Source organism: Camellia sinensis, chromosome 2, assembly GCF_055761805.1.
Source record: "Camellia sinensis isolate YWXY chromosome 2, ASM5576180v1, whole genome shotgun sequence".
NCBI lineage: Eukaryota > Viridiplantae > Streptophyta > Magnoliopsida > Ericales > Theaceae > Camellia > Camellia sinensis.
In genome coordinates this window covers 157,554,445-157,573,977 of record NC_138962.1, presented here as the reverse complement: position 1 = coordinate 157,573,977, position 19,533 = coordinate 157,554,445, and the positions used below count along the sequence as shown (strand labels likewise).

Below are 19,533 nucleotides of genomic sequence, written 5' to 3'. Positions count from 1 at the left end.
AGGGATTAAACCATTAAGTATGACACCTCAATCTCATGCTTAAACAAACAAGTAGTTTGAAACAACTTTCAAAGCAAAGCAAAAGCCAAGAAAGGAGGGAGGTTGCAGAGGTCATCACAAGTAAGGAAAGCCATAAATAAATGCTATGACCTCAAATAAGTTGCTGGCTGAGACCTAAGACACCAAACTCATAAGAGCAATTACACTACAAGTATGCAAAACAAAGCTCAAATGCAACAAATACTTAGAAACAGTCCTAAAAGAGTCCTAAATAAGTCCTAACACATGCTGGAATTTAGACAAAAATCACTAGATTAACAAGCTAAAACATGGATCATGCTAGGCTAGTAAGCAAGATACAAAGAGGGGAGGCTAACCTCTCCAATTTTGGACTTCAAAACAACATTTTAGCCACTAAAATAACTTTCAAATTCAGTATTTAAAAGCTCAAAAAAGGTTGACAAAGAGGTGGGAAACACAAGGGCAAAGGTCTATGAAGTAAGGTATAAAGAAGGGCTATCAACCCCTCTACCTTTAATAGCCTTAAACCACAAGTTTCAGCCCAAAAATAAAAGTTTTAAACAGTCCAAAAAACAATAGAAAAGATAGAAAAGAAGTGGTGTAAAGATGGTACAAAAGCAAGAGAATGTATACCTCTTGAAGAGGAATGAACCCTTAAGTCATAAACCACCAATTTCACACTCTCAAGTGCTTTAAGAGCTCAAATTCAAGCTCAAATCACCTCAGTAAGAAGCTCTCTAGGTTTGGTTTAGAGTGTTTGGGCAAAGGCTATACAAGTCACACAAGAGAGAGAGAGAGAGAGAGAGAGAGAGTGAGAGAGAATTGTAGAGAAAAAGGATATTTTTTGCTCCCAAGATTTTTCTATCCTTCAAATATGAGAGAGAGGTCATCTATATATAGAAAAACATGTTAGTATCTCGGAAATATCAAGATAGAAACAACTCGAGCAGTGTAGGAACAGCTGGCACAAATATCTACAAAAATTTGCTTTTTGACACTAATGGCCAGCAGGCCACCAATGGTAGCCGATAGTCCACCAATAGGTCAATCCACTCAAAAAGGGGCAAAATATTCACCACTTCCCGACAAGGCACTAACAAGGGCTGGTAGGCCACATCAGTGGCCGGCCACAAAAATCTGTTTTCAGGCCCAATTTTAAACAGGCATATCTCCTTCATCTGAACTCCGTTTAAGGTCATTCTTGAGTCTAAATTGAAGCCCCCGAAGTCTAATTTCCAAATGTGTGGCCTCACATCTAAATTCTAAGTGTGCAAAGAGATATGACTATTTTAGTGAAGGCTACTCAGTTTTGTCCTAACGGATTGATGCTTAACTTCTCCTCAACTTGTTTTCTTCCCTCCACTCCTATTTTCTTCAACTCCAAACCTCTAAATAAGATGTTTTTAAATATTTTTCAAAGATTTCACCTCCCTTTCATTTATTTCCATTTTTTCCTTACTCGGTTTACCGAAAGGTGCAATTTTTAGCGAAATACGAGCCTTGGAACATTATAGAAACATTTTCAAAAATATCTTGAAAGAGATGATTTTAAGGTCTAAAATAGTTTTGGTCAAAATAGTTTTGGTCCAAAATGGGGTTTAAGGTTGGGATTTAGAAGCTCTTCTTGCAGAAGAAATTGAACGTTTAGACAGCATAACTTTCATCATCGAATGATCAATCAGTGGCGCCCAAGTTTTAAAGGCAGTCAAAAATAGGGTGTCTACATGTGCCTACAATCGTAAGGAATTACTGAAAGCTCTATCCCATCCACACCAGTTACTTGGTTTTGTTTGTCTTTGCCTCCTCTTAGCTTCTTCTTGCTTTAGGTTGCAGCTGAAAGTATAAAGCTCTATGTAGCTATTACTGATGGAACTCTCAATTTGGTTGACTAGGTAGGCCTTTGATCATCTAGTGGTGCAATCAGATAGTTTCTTGTGCTCTTGTGAAAGTAGCATTGACTTGTATTCTGTTTTAGTTTTTTGAGATGCAGCTCAATGATGTTGTTAGCACTGCAAAAAAAAAGGGTTTTTACGGCGCGCAATGCATGTCGTAAAAACTCTTTTACGACGTACAGCGCGTCTAGTCATGGAAAGTCATTCATTTTCAACAACATGCTTCGTACGCTGTTAAAAACTATTTAACGGCAGATTTTGTGCGTCGTCATTATTTTTTCTACGACATGCTATAGTAAGCCATTAAAAACTATTTAATGACAGATTTTGTTTATCATTATTACTTTTTCTACGACTACTTTTGCACGCCATTAATTGGTGAGACAAATAACGACGCTGATTCTGCGTCATAAAATATGTAATACAACGACTTATTATGCCTGCCGTAGAATATACAGTTTTTTTATTTTTAAATTCAGTAGGTTCTATTTGACCAATTTTGTACAATCTAACAAATATTACAAACAAGCATCACAAAACATCAATCAACCACCAAAATATTGTTTGAAACATCAAAAAGAAACTATATCCATAAATTATAAACATTCAACAATTGTCTATACATTCCAAACATTCAGAAACTATATCCTTAAGTTCTAAACTGTACAAAAAGTTTAAACCATCCAAAACTATGCATATCTAACTTTCTAAACATATCGACAACTATTAAGAGATTATCTAAAACTACCGACAATAGTTCCTATAGCAATTGCAGCTGCAGTTGTAGCAAATCCATTTACTCCCATCACAGGGACGAGGATGCCAAATGTTTGTGTTAAGGCACCCAAACCCGCGGCAATACTGGAGTAACTAACCCTGCTGCATTTCTTGTCTGCATGACAAAGAAAACTTCACATAAGTACAAAGACCAACAACTCAGGGACAAAAATATTTCTTGAGGTATTAAGAAATTATCAAAAAAATTTAAGACATCAACAAAATATTTCTAAAATTAATAAGATAATTCAATGGCTTCATAAAAGCAATGTCATAATGAAAATTAGCAAAAATTCAAGATCTCAATAGTCTTAACATATATGCAAATAAAATCCACATGAAGCAAAACCTTTTTTTTTATACCTCAAATGAAAATGAAGTTACCCTTTTGTTGCAATGTTTCTAGAGAAAAATGAGTAAGAATCTTCAAACAAACCATTAAGTTCGTACAGGAAAATATAGTTTGCTACTAAATCCAAGCCATAAGAAGCTCAAGAGAAAAATTAAATTTAAAAAGAGGAAGAGGTGAAATTAATCTACTTCAATGTAGCACCTACTTGGGACTTGCATAATTATGTTAAAGGATCTCTATGTATGAGGTTTAGATTTGTATAGGTTTTATCCATTACCATTGTAAGTTCCAAAATAAAGAGTCCAAGTCAAATTAGAGTCTAGGACAAGAAACATGTGAATTAGGAATCTACGACAACGATCTTTAGTGCACAAGAAACAAAGGGTCTTTAAAAATGACTAATTAATAGGAGTGATACAACAAACTATAAGGTATAAAAAGTATTTGAATGCTTCAAACTAAAGGCTATGCTTATGCTATTAGTAACATGAATAGATGCTTGCAAAGTCAATGAAACATTCCCGGCACAATTTTTGAAATGGAGTATGGTGGAGGAGTTTACTGAGGTGGTGAAGGTTTTTTTGACGTGATGAAGCAGTGTTGCTAATTGAGTCTTTTGAGACTTGTGGCTGTAGTTTTGCTAGGTGTGGCTAGGGTCTCTCCTACTTATTTTTATGTTGCTGCTGATTGATCTTTGTTTTTAGTTGTAATACATTGCTGTGGAGTTCGATGTTTTCTCTATAATGAGTGAAGAATGTGATGCATTTTTTAAGATTTGTTGTTGGCCTCTTTAGTCAGATTGTCTAACTGTGTTACTGTCAAATTGTCAGTTTAGAAGACTACTCAACATATGCACAACATTCATATGAATCAGTTTGCATAAGATTCTTGCCATTTGAGAAAATAACTATAAATTTTAACCAAGATAATAAACAGAACTACGATTTTAGAAGGCAAAAATTCATGATAAATAGATGTAGGCTAAATTGAGCAAATTATATTCACCTATAGAAAGCTTACAGTTTGGCAATGAAACAGTTATTGATTTTAATGGTTTCACCAAAATGTAAGTAAAACAACAACGTATGCCAAACCTCTAATTCAGCCAACTTTCCTGAAATTAAAATCATAAAATGGGGAAAAAAATGCTTATAGTAGTAACAGAGTTCAAACACCCCATTTAAACAGATTAGTAAGTCAGTTTGCTTGAATTTGCAATAATGCCTTGTCCATCATACAAATTCTAATAGTGACTGTCATGCTAGAGGACTTAGAATTACTTCACCTCATCCATGTAATCTACTAAAAAAATTGGTGAATCAAGTGAATGATGATCTAATTTGACCTAAGTTATTTGTTGGAGGAATTCAAATTCAAATATATTTTAAGTTTCATAATGATGCACATGCACCCATCCTACATGACTAAAGCTTAGACTACGGGCTTTCATCTTTAGAATATATCCAAACAGACCATTCTCCTAGAGACTCACCAATTGTTTTTCTTCTTCAGAAAGGCCTTTATCCATCTGTTCAAATAGAGCACTCCACTTAGCTTGATGCACATCAGCATGCACACAAATAAATAAAGTAACCAGCATACTCCATCTGTTTAACATATGATGAAGGTAAATTAATGAGCATATCCTGAATGGTTTCTGGTGCACCCTGGACATTATCAACAAGCAAAAGGGCATCTAAGTTTAGTCGAATGTAGATATATTTTTTGTAATCATCCAATTAAAAAAATGAGAGATAAATGGCATATTTCCTAAAATGAATAACCATTTAATTGCACAGGGAGCAGCGACCAAAAAATGAAGTCAAGTGAAAGTAAAAAATTCAACTACAAATGCAATTCAAAAAATACAAAAGCATAATTACTGTAAATGATATACATTTTTAAGAAATGCTTCAATCTATTGTTGGAAGGAAGAAATGATAGCAAACCTTACTAAAATATATAAACCATTACAACGTTTTCTCAAAATTTCAAGTCATATAATGTTTATAAAAATGTAGTACATCTATTTATTAATTATGCTTTTGTGCATCAACTCAAAATCTGAAAGTAAGCAGGAAAAGAAAACAAGCAACCAGATAACCTTAACAAAAGCAAGAAATTACTCCTGAACACGAACAACAACTGCCATCTGTTTCAAGTGAGATGCGAAGTGGTGTCTCTGCACAATTTGAATAGCATTGCCACCTCCCCTGAAATTATTGAAAATAAAATTAGGATTGGGAAAAACTTAGCATAATAGCCTTTTACAAAAACCAATGAGGTGAAAGATGAACAAGAGATGGAAACAATTATTCATTAAACAATAAATTATAGGCTGCACAACTATAATGTCACTGTTTCTAGTCCATGTAACCTAAATATGCAAGACAACAAATAGAGGGGAACTGGAGTTATTATCGATCAAACGAGCAACAAGTAAATATTCACACTTATCCCATGTGTTTTGGTGCATTTTGGTATGTTTCGGTGGAAACAATGGAATTTCAGTATTCATTTATGTTTCATTTTGATTTCCTAAGAAACGGAAACATTTTGACCATTTCAATGGAAAAGAAACAAAATGGTGCTCCTTGCTTAGGTGACTGATTCACATACCAAGAGCAGGAGAAGTAGAGGGAGTAAGAGTGGAGGAGCATCAAATTTCAACACATTTAGGGCCCAAAGCATTGCCAGAGCACTTATACATATATGAGCTGGAAATATATTTTCCTTTGCATTAATGAGGGCAGTCGGCCTTTGATTCAAATTTGTTTCACAAGTAAAGATAAAATTTAACCTTTCATATTGTCCATTAGCATATTTTTTCCCTCAACATTTTCTTTTTATAAGTACAACATTGAAGATACCTAACTACAATAAGAAAAGTGATAAATAACATTAGTTAGAAGAAATCGAGGGTGCAAGAGAGATTAAAGATTGGAATAATGTAAAGACCAATACAAACAATAACTGAGTACTAATTAAATACTGACAACTAATGTTGCTGCTTACTTTTTCGGCATAGCCTTCACATCAGATTTATAACTCCATTCTATTCCCTTAAGTGCAGCCTTCTCAAGAGGATCACCGACCTACAAGCAACATTGAATGATATAGTAACTAAAGCATAAGGCAGTTCAGTACAAAAAAGTTCCAATTAGAGATCTGAAATATGAAATTCTCAGTGCTCAATAAACTTTTAACAAGGATTCTACATGTATTAGGTAGCTGCCTCTAAGCACAAGGCAATTCAGTACCAAAAAGTTACAATTAGACAAGACTGGTTTGCTCATGATGTAGAGAATGCAATAAAAGATAGTGTTCAATCCTGCATCAAATCAATCTAAACAATACCTGCAGGATATGCGAGAAATGTCAATCAAATCTAGTAATAATTTTTTGGCTGATATGACTGAAGCCTCTCACCCAGGTCATTTTGTTTTGACATGTCCAGTTCTTTAAAAAAAAAGTTTATTGTTTGGACAATGCCCCATAATATAATAAGCTGGACAATTGATATTAGTGACTACCTCAATGCTCAAAAAAGATAAGTCAAATTTTCTAGGATATTACTTTCTGTGGGGAGTTGGTGGATCTTTTTGGCTGCCTTTATGCCATTCCCCACATTGGAGGGGAAGAGGATGGGGTGCATTGGACGAGATCAAAATTTGGAAGCTTTAAAGTAATAACCTATTATAAAGTCTTGAGCAGTCAACATTGATCTTTCTTTTTTTCTTAGGAAGGAGTTTGGGTCTAAGGCTCCGACTAAGGTGTCATTTTTTGTGGGGTAGGTTATGCTCCATCTGTTTTACATTGATTTTTTGTGGGGTAGGTTGACATCAACGATTAGTAGCACCAGACCTTCACAATTAATAGTCTTACAGATAACGTCAACTTCTCTATCAATCGAATTAGCCCGTTGGTTAACTTTTGGCATATTAGCAAGCCCAAAACACAAATAAATAAAGTTTAGAGAAAAAAAAAGGGAGGGGGGGCAAGTTCTCAAATATTATCCTTTCAGACAAAGATTAAATCACAATTATTATTGATCTCCAAAAAAGTATTTAAAAATGAGTTTGAAAAAGGAAAATAATGGTTGGATGAGCTAAAATATTTATTAATAATATAACAAATAATAGTATTACCGTTGGCAATGGTCTAATAAAGAACAAATAAAATTTGGGTAATGATTAATGAAAAGAAATAGGTTGGCCTTTTCTTTAACTACCTGGCCAACATGCTCTACTTCAACCTTGTCTCTCCCAACAAAAATTCAATTCTCAATTATTTGTCAATTAACATATTGGAGATTTAGATAAAGCAATCACTACAGTGTACAGATTACCTGCAAAGCACAAATTTATCAATAAATTACAATCATCATATTTCTCTATAGCGCTGTTTGGGAAGTGGCTAAAGAGGCTATTATAGCCTAAAATGAAAATTTAGCCAAAAAGCCCACTGTTGAAAGCTTTTTCAAAAAAAAAAAAAATAGGCTGCACAGCCGGCAGTGTAGGCACAGCCTACACTGTCAGCTACAGAAATTGTTCCATCAATGAGTAAATTACGAGTTTACCCCTTGACATCAATTTAAAAATATATATTTTTAGGGACAAATTTGTCATTTTAATCTCAAACATCATTTCAACACATTTTTCAATACAACAACTCAAATAAAATCCATCTCATCTTCCCAAACACAAAAACTAAAATAGCCTACTAAAATAGCCAAAAAGCCAAATAGCCTACTAAAATAGCCACTTTCCAAACGAGGCCTATATCATATTAATATTATATATATATATATATATTGTCAATTAGATTGACATATCAAATGATAAGATAAGATGGTTAAAGTAGATAGTCATTGCAATATTACTCCAAATTTATTCTGTTCAACATGCCCACTCATGTGTGATTGGACTCTCTCCAAACACGTTTGCAATATTATATATATTTTTGTAGGAGGTGAGATTCAAATAGTGGAGTTACTGTTTGCTTAAATACTATGTTAGATTGTCAACCAACTGCATATTTTAAAACTTAAACTGTTAAAGAGATGAACAACTTTAAAATTTATCTCTTTAACAAATTTACTAACTAACCTCTTCAAAAATGACGATTTTAGTGGGAGTTTGGTGCACTAAGTTAATTTTCTTAATAAGTATCTTAACAACACTTGTTAAAGCACTTAAAATAATTATATACGCTTTATGTGAATGTGTCATAAAAACATGTCGTTTGTTAGTCACTGACAAGACCATATACATTATAAGTCTACTCAACACATATGCATGTATTATAGGACATATTGTGGTAATAAATATGTCTCATTCATAATAAGTCTATGATTACATTGCATATGCATCAAATAATACAAGCTTTTAAATAATGTCACTACACACACACACACATAAGTTACTCCATATCTATTAATTGTAGATCAAACCAAAGGACTCCATAGAGAAGAAAAGTATGGGAAAAGAGAGAGTTGAGAAGATGAAGTTGCTTGTGGCACTACTGGTTTTGCAGCTGTGCTTTGCAGGGTTTCACATTGTGTTAAGGCTTGCACTCAACATTGGTGTTAGCAAAGTTGTTTAAAAACTTAAACTGTTCCATATCCTCCTCATAGCTCCCATTCTCAAATAGATAGTGTGCATATTTGTGAAAGTTACAAAATTTATCTAGCACATGTTCATTATTATAAATGCACCAATAACTCAAGCAATATCTAGCTTCTGATGAATTCTTCGCAACTCAGAGCTACATAGAATTGCATGAAATCAAATGGGCGAAGGATACAAAGTCCACATGAAAAGAAATTCTCAGTGAGGCATATTTACAAACAAGTATGGTGCTTTCGATTCGTCAAAAATCAAAAGCAGTTGCTCAAAATCAAACACCATATTTAGATTCCAAAAACAAAATTCTTCATATTTAGCATGTAACTTTCCACTTTGATCTTAACTAACCAACATATAAAAATAAAAATAAAAAAATCATCTTTCATCTCACAATTCAACATAATGAAGGTTGGAGATGGAGGCTTTTGGTCTAAGATTTGAGGGCAAAGCAAAGCAAAGTAGAAAATCAAACAGTTTTGGGTGAAAAGTGAGCAGAACAGAAGTAGAACAAAGAAGCACAACATGAAGATATAACATTAACAAAGTCGAAGATCTGAAACCCTTGAAAGAGAGGACAAAGATGCGAGATTTAACTGATGGGGAGAGAGAGAGAGAAAAGGAGAAAGAGTATGAAGAAGATGAAGAAGAAGAAGAAATAGGGTACCTTGATCATGTCGATGGGTTGGATAACATAGGTAGCGAGCATGCTAGACGCTCCACCATTGACGAAGGGTTTCACTACAGGCCATACTCCTATGGATTTTGGCTTCTCCTTTCCCATTTCTTCTTTTCTTTCTTACTGCAAAAAGAGGTCACAACAATGGTGGAGCAAGGGTTGTGTGGCCAGTCCTCCCCCCCCCCTCTTTCTTTCCCTTCTATGCTCCTTCTTTCCCTTCTATGCTCCTTTTGATGAACCCTGGTCCCTTTCGATTGTAAAAAGCCAAGAGTTAATCAATTTTGATTTTTTTTTTTTTTTTGCCCGTTTGGCGCCCAACATTTTCATTTTGGCGCTTATTATTTTTTTTTTTTGGTCATATTATTCACGATAGAAATTGAGTGCCGTGAAAATTAAAATATTTTTAACGACTAGCATATGTGCGTTGTAGAAAATATACTTTTTAACAGCTGACTTTTTGTGCGTCGTGAAATGTTCAATATTTTTAACGACTGGTATACGCATGTCGTGTATAGTTGATGTATTAACGGCATGTCATATGTGTAGACACCCCATTTTTGACCGACCTTAAGACTCAGACATCACCGATTGAGCGCTCGGTGACGTTGCATATCGTGCTCGTTCAGAAGTCTCAGAGTCGCGGCCGTAAGCCCTACCTCTGGATTTCCGAACCCTCTTCTATGCCTTGTCTCGGTTTGCGAACCAGACTCGGTTTTCTCTGTTTCTTTCCCCGAGGGGAGGGAGAGGTCCCGTAGACCATCTCTCAGTGGCCGTAGGCTACATTTGGTGGTCGTAGGCCATTTTGCCCATTTCGGAGTCCGGTTTCCAGTTTTTCAGAATCGTTGGCCGTGTGCCTCGATTCGGGACCGCCTAACCATCTCCGTTTGTTCTGATTTTTGGCATACTTCCTATTTTCTCCCTTTTGAGGGACACTAGGGTCTGAGAAACCCACTTCGTGGCCGGATGCCACTTTCGGTGCTTAACAGCCCATTTTCGGGACCTCGAACTGCGCGTTTGGCCCCCGAACATTCGTTTTGCAACGGTTTTCGTTCATTTTTGGCAGGTACCTATGTTTTATCACCGGGGAGGTCACTGAAGGGTGGGAGGCCAGTAATTGTTGCAGCAACCAGTTATACATCCTCCGACGCCCTCCGACGCCCGTTTTTCACACTTCCGGGCTAATGTTGAACACCTTGGGACCACTTTCTTGAACTTTGAACCACATATTTGTGATGTACACACTTGGGAGGATCCTAAAAGTTGGTGGCCGGCCAGTAATGTTTCCTGACCCTTTTGAACCCCTCCTTCCGGGCTAATGTTGAACACCTTGGGGCCACTTTCTTGAACTTTGAACCACATATTTGTGATGTACACACTTGGGAGGATCCTAAAAGTTGGTGGCCGGCCAGTAATTCCACCTGACCCTTTTGAACCCCTCCTTCCGGGCTAATGTTGAACACCTTGGGGCCACTTTCTTGAACTTTGAACCACATATTTGTGATGTACACACATGGGAGGACACCATCATGTGGTGGCCGGCCACTAAATCAGCTTGACCCTTTTGACCCCTAGCCGGCCGGCTAGGGGGTGTGGCCGGCCGGCCACCTGCAACCAAAATAATTGGCCGGCCGAGATCCTCACACTGTTCACTTTACAGCTGTATAGCTTTATCCCCCGGAAAATATCAATATCCGGGGGATATTTTGTGGGGGAAAGTTGGCCTCCTTTTCCCCCACCTTTACACCCCCTTTTTGGTCCATATAACCAGCAGGCCATATCATATTTTGGGGTTGGAAAAAATTGTCTTCAAGCCTCAATACACATATCTCCCTCCATCTTCCTCATTTTCCTAAAAATCCTTAAGTTCTATACCTTGTTTTCTTCATCACCACCAAGCACCACCATCACCACTTCATTTCCAGCAACAAGGAGGGCTTCTCAAAGGCTAAAGGTGCTGCAAATTGGTCCAAGAAGCAACAAAAGACTTGTCTCCAAGGGTGAGTTGCCATTTCCTTTTTTTTTGAGCTTTTCTTTGCAATATTTCTTAGCCATCTATTATTTTTTCTTTGAGCTCCGGCCATAACTGAAAGTGGCCTTCTTTTGAGCTCATATTCATGTCTCATTAAGGGCTCAACCCTGTTTGAGCCCTCCATCTTGCACTTGCTTCATTATCCCTCTAAGATGTCATTTTCTTGCATGATATTTTTAGCTTGTGTGTGATTTGTTTTGGAGAATGTTTTAAACTGATAATAGGCTTATTTTGAGCCCCTCTTCAACATTGAAGAAGGACTCAACACTGTTTGGGACCTCCATGCTATACTTGCCTTTATACTCCCTTTTTGGTCCCATTTTTGCATGCTTTGGCAGCCTATCATGCTTTCGTTTTTGGCCATTTCACAGTTCTGAAAATAGTCTTATTTTGGTCCATTATTCATGTTTCATTGAGGGCCTTTCATGGTTTGGGACCTCAATATGCCACTTCATGTTATATCTCTCTTTTGGTCCCCATTCTTGCATGTTTTGTTAGCCTATCATGCTTTTGTTTTTGGCCATTTTACAGTTCTGAAAATAGTCTTATTTTGGCCCATTCTTCATGTTTCATTAAGGGTCTTTGGCCGTTTGTGGAATATTTTGTATACTTTGTGTTATAGCCACTTTTGAGCCTCATTTTGCATTGCATTCCTAGCATGTTTGTATACTGTTTTGGCCATTTTACAGTTCTTAAAATAGTCATATTTTTTGTCCCTCTTCAATGTTGTAGAAGGGAATTTTTCAGTTTGGGCTTTGTATATACCACTTGCCTCTTTGGCCACCTTTTGGCCCTTTTTCTTGCATGAGAGTGCAGCCATACCTGTGTTTGTTTTTGGGGTTTTTACAGTTCTGAAAAACATCATATTTTGGGCCCCTCTTCAACTTTGTTGAAGGGCCCTAACCTGTTTGAGGACATCAGCTATGAGTTGCTTCTTAATCCCATGTTTAGGGCCATTTCTTGCATGCTAGTTTTGCCCTATCTTGGTTTGCTGTTTGGCCATGCTATAAACTCGAAAAGTGAATATTTAGGGGCTTCCTTGCTTCTGTCTATTCATTGCATATGCCAATTGTGCATGTTTGGTATAGCTATAGGCCATTTCGGGTGCCAAAATTCATGTTTCGGGACCATTCCGTGCATCGGGTGTACTTTCGCCTCGTTTCGGGGCAGTTTTCCCCAACTTTTCATTGCTGAAAATCCACTAGCATGCTTATATGTCATTTCCATGCATTTGCATTGTGAATGCCATTGCCTCGGTTTGCGTGCCCGCGTGCACGCATTTCGTGGCACTTCATTTTCATCCACCGGCCTCTTATGTGAGTGTGGCTGAGGCTCTCTCATGTTAGTATAAGTCCATGTTGCATTCTGTATGTCATTTCCATGCATTTGCATTGTGTATGCCATTGTCTCGGTTTGCGTGCCCGCGTGCACGCATTTTGAGGCACTTCATTTTCATCCACCGGCCTCTTATGTGAGTGTGGCTGAGGCTCTCTCATGTTAGTATAAGTCCATGTTACATTCTGTATGCCATTACCATGTTATTTGCATTGCGTATGCATTGCCTCGGTTTGCGTGCCCGTGTGCACGCATTTCGAGGCACTTCATTTTCATTTACCGGCCTCTTATGTGAGTGTGGCTGAGGCTCTCTCATGTTAGTATAAGTCCATGTTGCGTTCTGTATGCCATTTCTATGTTATTTGCATTGCGTATGCATTGCCTCGGTTTGCGTGCCCACGTGCACGCATTTCGATGCACTTCATTTTCATCCACCAGCCTCTTCTGTGAGTGCGGCTGAGGCTCTCTCATGTTAGCGTAAGCCCATATCGCATTTCACATCATTTGCATTATGTATGTCATTTTCTCGGTTTGCGTGCCCATGTGCACGCATTTCGAGACATCTCATTTCTCACAGCATAGTGCATACTAGGTTGTATCTTAGATCGCATTCTGTCATTTTCTCGATTTGCGTACCCGTGCGCACGCATTTTGAGGCATCTCATTTCTCACAGCATAGTGCATACTAGGTTGTATCTTAGATCGCATTCTGTCATTTTCTCGGTTTGCGTGCCCGTGTGCACGTATTTCGAGGCATCTCATTTTCATAGCATTGTGCATGCTAGGCTGTATCTTAGTTGCATTCATGCATATCATGCATATTGCATCGTGTTCGGGATAGGAGTTAGCCCGGGCACGGGAAACGAGATGCATTTCGTACTCCTAGTGACGGAATGTGTCTCAATTCCCCAGTCACCGACACTCCGGATCATCCATGATGGAGTTAGGTCTTGTTGTGTTTTCATGTGCATTCATTCTACATTGAGTTGTGCAATTCGACTCCTCGGCCATCATGCCTCGGTATGCGTGATTGGTGGCACGAGGATCGAAGCGTGCATATATTTGTGAAAATACATTGCTATGCCCCTTTCCTGCTCTCTGTTGCAGCAAAATGAAGAATCAGCAACTTTTCGAAACTTGGCACGCGTTTCAAGAATAACTGCTAAACAGAGGCTAATTGGGGCATCCCGGTGGATTTCGCGCAAGGCAGCCCGGGCATGCATCATTCATCAGAAGCGAGGCAGTCCCTGGCTTGCATGCTAGTTTTACAGTTTTCTTAGTTTATTTGTTAAATTAATTAGGAATTTGTATATTATTTGGACTGTAATATTTGGACTGTAATATTCTTTCATTTGGGACTGTATTATTTATTCTGACCCTCTGCGCGAGGGCAAAACTGTAATAAGTGTGCGTGTGTGTGTTGTATGTCTTCCAACCCCACGTCTTTCTCCCTTTTATTTACCTGCTTATGATGGTTAGATTAGGGCACGTTTAAATTAGCATACAGTATGACAGCATGTTTGCATCATTCATCTGTTTTGCATGCACCGGGCTCGGCGCATCATACTAACTGCATTTGTATTTCAATTACAAGTCGAATACATGATAGTTGTAGCATTTCATATGCCATCTTAGAATAGCCGAGCCTGCTATAGTTGCATTTTGCATGTGTTGCATTAGGCATTTCTGTATAGTTAGGATCATGCATAAAATTCTAATGAGTTTCTGTTTTGGCTTGGAGTAGCCGGTAAGCTTTATGCTTTAGCATCCCTGCATGCGTGTGAGTGACTGCCATAAATAGCATGCTTACCATGAGGCTAAATGCTTATGTGATATAACTGCCTGAATGCCTGTGGGTGAAGGTTGGGTTAGTTGAATTGGAATAAATCATCAAATGTTTCAAGCCTACCTGCGGGTAGCAAACCATTTTCAAAAAGCGAACATGAAATGTTTTTGTTCCAATTCAGGCGATCCAGTCTATACTTGTATGCTGTGCGCATCACATAGTAACCTAGGCTAATAACCGGAATAAGAACTCATAATGTTTTCAAAAATAGATATCATGGTTAGTAGAGGTCGATCTTTGATCGGGCGAGCGGGGGTGCTCACAAAGTGACCTTCCCCAATCGTACCCAAGTTCCCGAGCCGAGGCAACTTTGGTGATGACGGACACGTGGCCTTTGGCAACGAGTCAGGGTTTCCTAAATTTCCCATTAAAAAAAAAAAACATTTAGGTGGCGACTCTGTATCTGGCAAAGCAGTCCATGTTTGGCACTTCTTTCAAAATCTGTTTTTCTCAAAACGATTTGCCGGATTTGGACTCTTTGGTTCAGACTTAGAACCGTGACTACAAATCGAGTCCGAGCTGTAGCGAGGTCCTCCGCGGGCTTGTTACAGTTTCTGGCGACTCTGCTGGGGATGTTAGAGAACTTGACTCGAACTCATGATATCTGTTTTTGACTACACTTTTGTCTTTCTTTGCATTGCATTTGCATTGGTGTGCCTAGGACACCGTGTTTGCCTTCTGCTATTCCTGGACGGTTTGCCGGAGGCTTGTCTTGTCAAGGCATGACGATAAGGCTGACCGGTTGTGGGCTCTGCCAGTATGGGAACACAAACCCCGGTTTTACCGGGGCACCCTCTTTGACCATTCGACCTAGTGCATATTCGGATCCATAGTGACCATTCCAAACTAGGACAGGTTGCTTACCCGTTTATAGGTTGTTTGAAACTGCTCTGTGCGTAGTGAAACCCTAGCTCCTGACAAAATAGGACAGGGAAACCCTACCCCAACATAGGGGTGTTTTGGCTCTCACTTATCTGTTATGTGCTTTAGAGTGCGTCTCTACATGAATGCATGTATCAGTATACGAGTTTGGGCATCAGGCCTGCGGGCATCAATTCAGTATTGTCAGTATCAGGCCTGCGGGCATCAGTTCAGTATACGAGTTTGGGCATCAGGCCTGCGGGCATCAGTTCAGTATTATGGGTATCAAGCCTGCGGGCATCAGCCAGTATTTGAGAATCAGCTATCTGCGGGTATCAGATTCTGTTTTAGGGAACAGTGATACAGGGATAATAATCAGTGTTTGAGGACAACGTGTATTCAGCTTATCAACTGTGTGTTGTTATGCCCGGCTGTGTGTCATGCATTTTATTTCAAGCTGTTATGCTGTTCGTTTATCTGTTTATTTATTTCCTTTTCGCTTTATTTATCTTTTGCTAGGTCAGTTCTAGCACAATTGCTTCCAACCCAGCAGGCATTCCCCAAGCACTTTGGACACGAGGTCGTCGACTCAATCGATCTGAGGATCTAATCGACGGACAGCCAATGTTCCATTCTCTACCCCCTGTTACCAGAAGAAAGCAGAAAAAGCGCAGTGTATCTGAACAGAGATCACCAGAACAGTGGTTTCCCCCATCAGTGGACAGTCGGATTGAGATCCCCATTGAGACAGATTTGCCAGTAGTTCAGATAGATCAAAACAGTATGGCAACGCCAACAGGAGTTGAGGAGATGGTGCGCCAAATGCAAGAAACCATGCGGGCCATGCAGCAGGATGTCGTTCGCCGAGATGAACTCGCCAAGCAGCAGGCCGAGATTATGACCCAGCAGGCTGAGCTAATTACCCGATTGCAACAGCAGAATGCTGCATCTGCTTCACACCAAATTCCTCCTCCGGCAGGGGCTCCATTACCTGAGCAGGCACCTACTGTTCAGAACGCCCCACCAAATGCCCAGAATACCCTGCCGAATGTCCAAAACTTACAAGAGGATACGAATCTTCCAACGGGGCCAGCTCAGCCCCCACTTCCACCACAACTGTCCAAGGTCCATGCACCCAATCGCCCCGACTCTCCCTTCGAGTTCGAGGTTGATCATACAGCTCTGAAATTGAGCAAACTGGAGAAGCTCTTTAAGAAATCCCAAGGGGTCAAGGCTATGCCGGATATCGAAGACGGATATACCGAGGAGGCCGTAACACTCCCCGATAGGTTCAAAATGCCACAAATCGACCGCTTTGACGGGTCCGGCGACCCCATGGTCCATCTCCAACTGTTTGCAGACATCTTGCGGCCACTGGGCCTAACACGACCACAGAAGCTTTCACTATTCGGCCGAACCCTATCGGGTGTGGCCGCCCACTGGTATGCAAAGTTACAAGATGAAGTGAAAAGGAATTGGGATGAAATGGCTGAGGCCTTTGTCGCGCAATATTCGTACAACACTCAGATCGAGATCACAACCCGTGATCTTGAAACGACAAGGCAAGAGCCCAAGGAAACTTTCTCGGACTTTGTGATCCGATGGAGGGCAAAGGCGTCAATGATGACTTTAAGGCCCACTGACAAAGATCAAATCCGGATGATTGTGCGCAATCTCCACCCAAAGTTGATGCAAAGAATGATTGTAGTCCCCTTTCCTACTTTCGCAGATTTACATGAGATGGGGGTGCAAATCGAAGATGCAATGAAACAAGGTCTGTTTGACCACGACAGGGAACAACCGAGGAGGACCTTCAACCGTAACAACAATGCGGGCCCGAGTGGCGTTGCAAATACGAGAGCCTCGGAAGTTAGTATGGTCACCACCACTCCCCCTCCCCCTCCAAGGCCCATGGCTGCCACACCCTTCTCCGGCACGTCCGGAAGCAACACACAAACCAACAGATTCCAACCGCGAGGCCAAAGAACCTTTACCCCACTATATATGCCCCTGTCCAAAGCTCTAGGGGTATTGATCAGGAAAAAACATTTGAAACCCCTGGAGCCAAAGCCATTACAGAATCCACTCCCTCCCTCTCATGACCCAGCAAAGTACTGTGCGTATCACCAACAACACGGTCACGACACCGACCGTTGTTACAGATTGCGTCATGAGATCCAGGATCTTATTGACAAACAGGTGATCGCGCCTCCTGATAAACCCAATGTCACAACCAACCCTCTCCCACCACATAACCAACCTCCCCCTCCCAACAGAATTAATTTTATCCAAACTGGGGTCGCATCTTACGATCCCAGTATCTATATCACCCCGACCCACCTACCCAAGCCGGAGGTGCTCCTCCCCGATTGCACTGACTTCTTGTGCATGGTGGACATCTCCAAAACCCAACCAGAACCGACGGTGGTGACCGTCGAAGATAGGGCAGGGCAGATTTTGGGAGAGAATGAGATTGTTGAATCTGGGACTGGACAGAGTTTTGCTGGGGAAGCCTATGATCCAAGCGAGTACATCCTATCAACGAGCCGAATTGGGCTAGGTATAGAATTGCCAGAGACAGGAGAGCTATGCATGATCCGGGGGGATGGATCTGGGCTATGGGCAGATGATCTGACAGCCGTAGAGGAGGACTTTGCCAACTTGCAATTTTTCGATGACCACGAACCGGGGGATGCGTCAATCAACTAGTTCGACCATGAGGAATCGGTAGAGGCCACTGGATGGCTCGAGGATCAACAGGATGAAGTGGGGGAAGTCCAACCAGAACAGAGCCCGGCAGGGGCAGAGGTATCAGCTGTGGCCGGAATGGCCAAAAGTCAAGTTGTATCGCCGGAGAGCGCCAGTGCTAAGAATTCCGCTCGGGACATGGGCATTATGGATACAGGAATTGTTGAACAAACAGCTGTACTGATGCAGCTGGAATGAGAAAAGTTTGAGGAGGCTGAGAGAATTAGGAAAGCTAAAGGCCCTGAGGGGACTGAAAGTGCTGTGTGCACGAAGATGGAGAATGTTGCGAGCATGTGGACAGGGAGTACTGTGAGTGCAACTAAACCGGAGCCAACTAAACTGGAGCCAGACAGGTGTCTGTTGGCTGCCGACGGAATGTGGTGGGAAGACGATAACTTATGTCTTGCCCACACGGATGAAGACTGGGGAAATAATCAACCGGATGACACTTGGTACCTCGATGAGGTTGACCACATGACGAGAAGTGGGCGGTACTTCAAACCCCCACACCTGGACCAACCCGAGGCATCCGGGAAGGATAGAGAAGCGGAGAAACAGAAGGAGAAGCAGATTGAAGATGAAGCTGTGCTGAAACAGTTAAAAAAGATACAAGCAGACATCTCCATCTGGGGACTGCTAATGGCATCACGAGTACATAGAGAAGCTGTCCTGTCTGCTATGGACAAGTCCAAACTCTCCATAGACACCACGCCTGAACAGCTGGTTGGGCTGGTTTTTCCGGGAGGAGGTTCCCCGGCATTAACCTTTTAGGACAAGGAACTACCGCCCGAGGGCACAAATCATAACAAACCTCTCTATATTTCTGTGGAATGTAGAGATAAGTGGATACCGGTGGTACTTGTTGATACCGGGTCTGCGATTAATGTCTGCCCGACCAGAACAGCATATGCAATCGGGTTGAAGCCCGTAGACTTCGTCCCAACTACTCAAGTGATCAGAGCATACGACAATACCAGCAGAGAAGTGATGGGGACTGTTAAAATTCAAACCAAGGTTGGTCCAGGACAACACAGCATTGAATTTCATATCTTGGACGTTCCTGCAACCTTTAACCTACTTTTGGGGCGACCGTGGTTGCACCAGGTCAAAGCAGTCTCTTCCACTCTACATCAAATGCTAAAGTACCCTCACGGGAAAGGGGTAGCGATCGTTTTTGGGAATTCATCAATCCATCCGCCGCCGGAAGTGTCCACACCTGTCTTGGAGATCGAGCACGGCACGGAGGATGTGTTTTTGTCGGGGTTCACTTTGGCCGAGGCTCAAGTGGTGCAGAATGTCATGGCTGTGAATGAGGGTATGTACGTTAGTGCTCAATCTATCTACCTCATGAACAAGCTAAAACATACCC

General features: G+C 40.5%; 1 protein-coding gene across 4 annotated transcripts; it reads right to left on the bottom strand.

The window, feature by feature from the left end:
* Positions 1 to 2,473: 2,473 nt before the first annotated feature.
* On the bottom strand, positions 2,474 to 9,628 carry LOC114311332 (uncharacterized). 4 transcript variants are annotated; one of them, XM_082915962.1, is made up of 5 exons: positions 9,334 to 9,628; positions 6,058 to 6,137; positions 5,169 to 5,255; positions 4,535 to 4,709; positions 2,474 to 2,805 (listed from the first exon to the last, which is right to left on the bottom strand). In XM_082915962.1, exons 1-5 carry the CDS (start codon positions 9,448 to 9,450, stop codon positions 2,749 to 2,751), a joined length of 516 nt encoding a protein of 171 aa, XP_082772088.1. In that variant the 5' UTR covers positions 9,451 to 9,628; the 3' UTR covers positions 2,474 to 2,748. The 4 variants fall into 4 exon arrangements, with proteins under 4 accessions (XP_082772088.1, XP_028113272.2, XP_082772089.1 ...); XM_028257471.2 differs by having other exon boundaries at positions 2,474 to 2,789; XM_082915963.1 differs by having other exon boundaries at positions 4,535 to 4,649; positions 9,334 to 9,592.
* Positions 9,629 to 19,533: the final 9,905 nt, after the last annotated feature.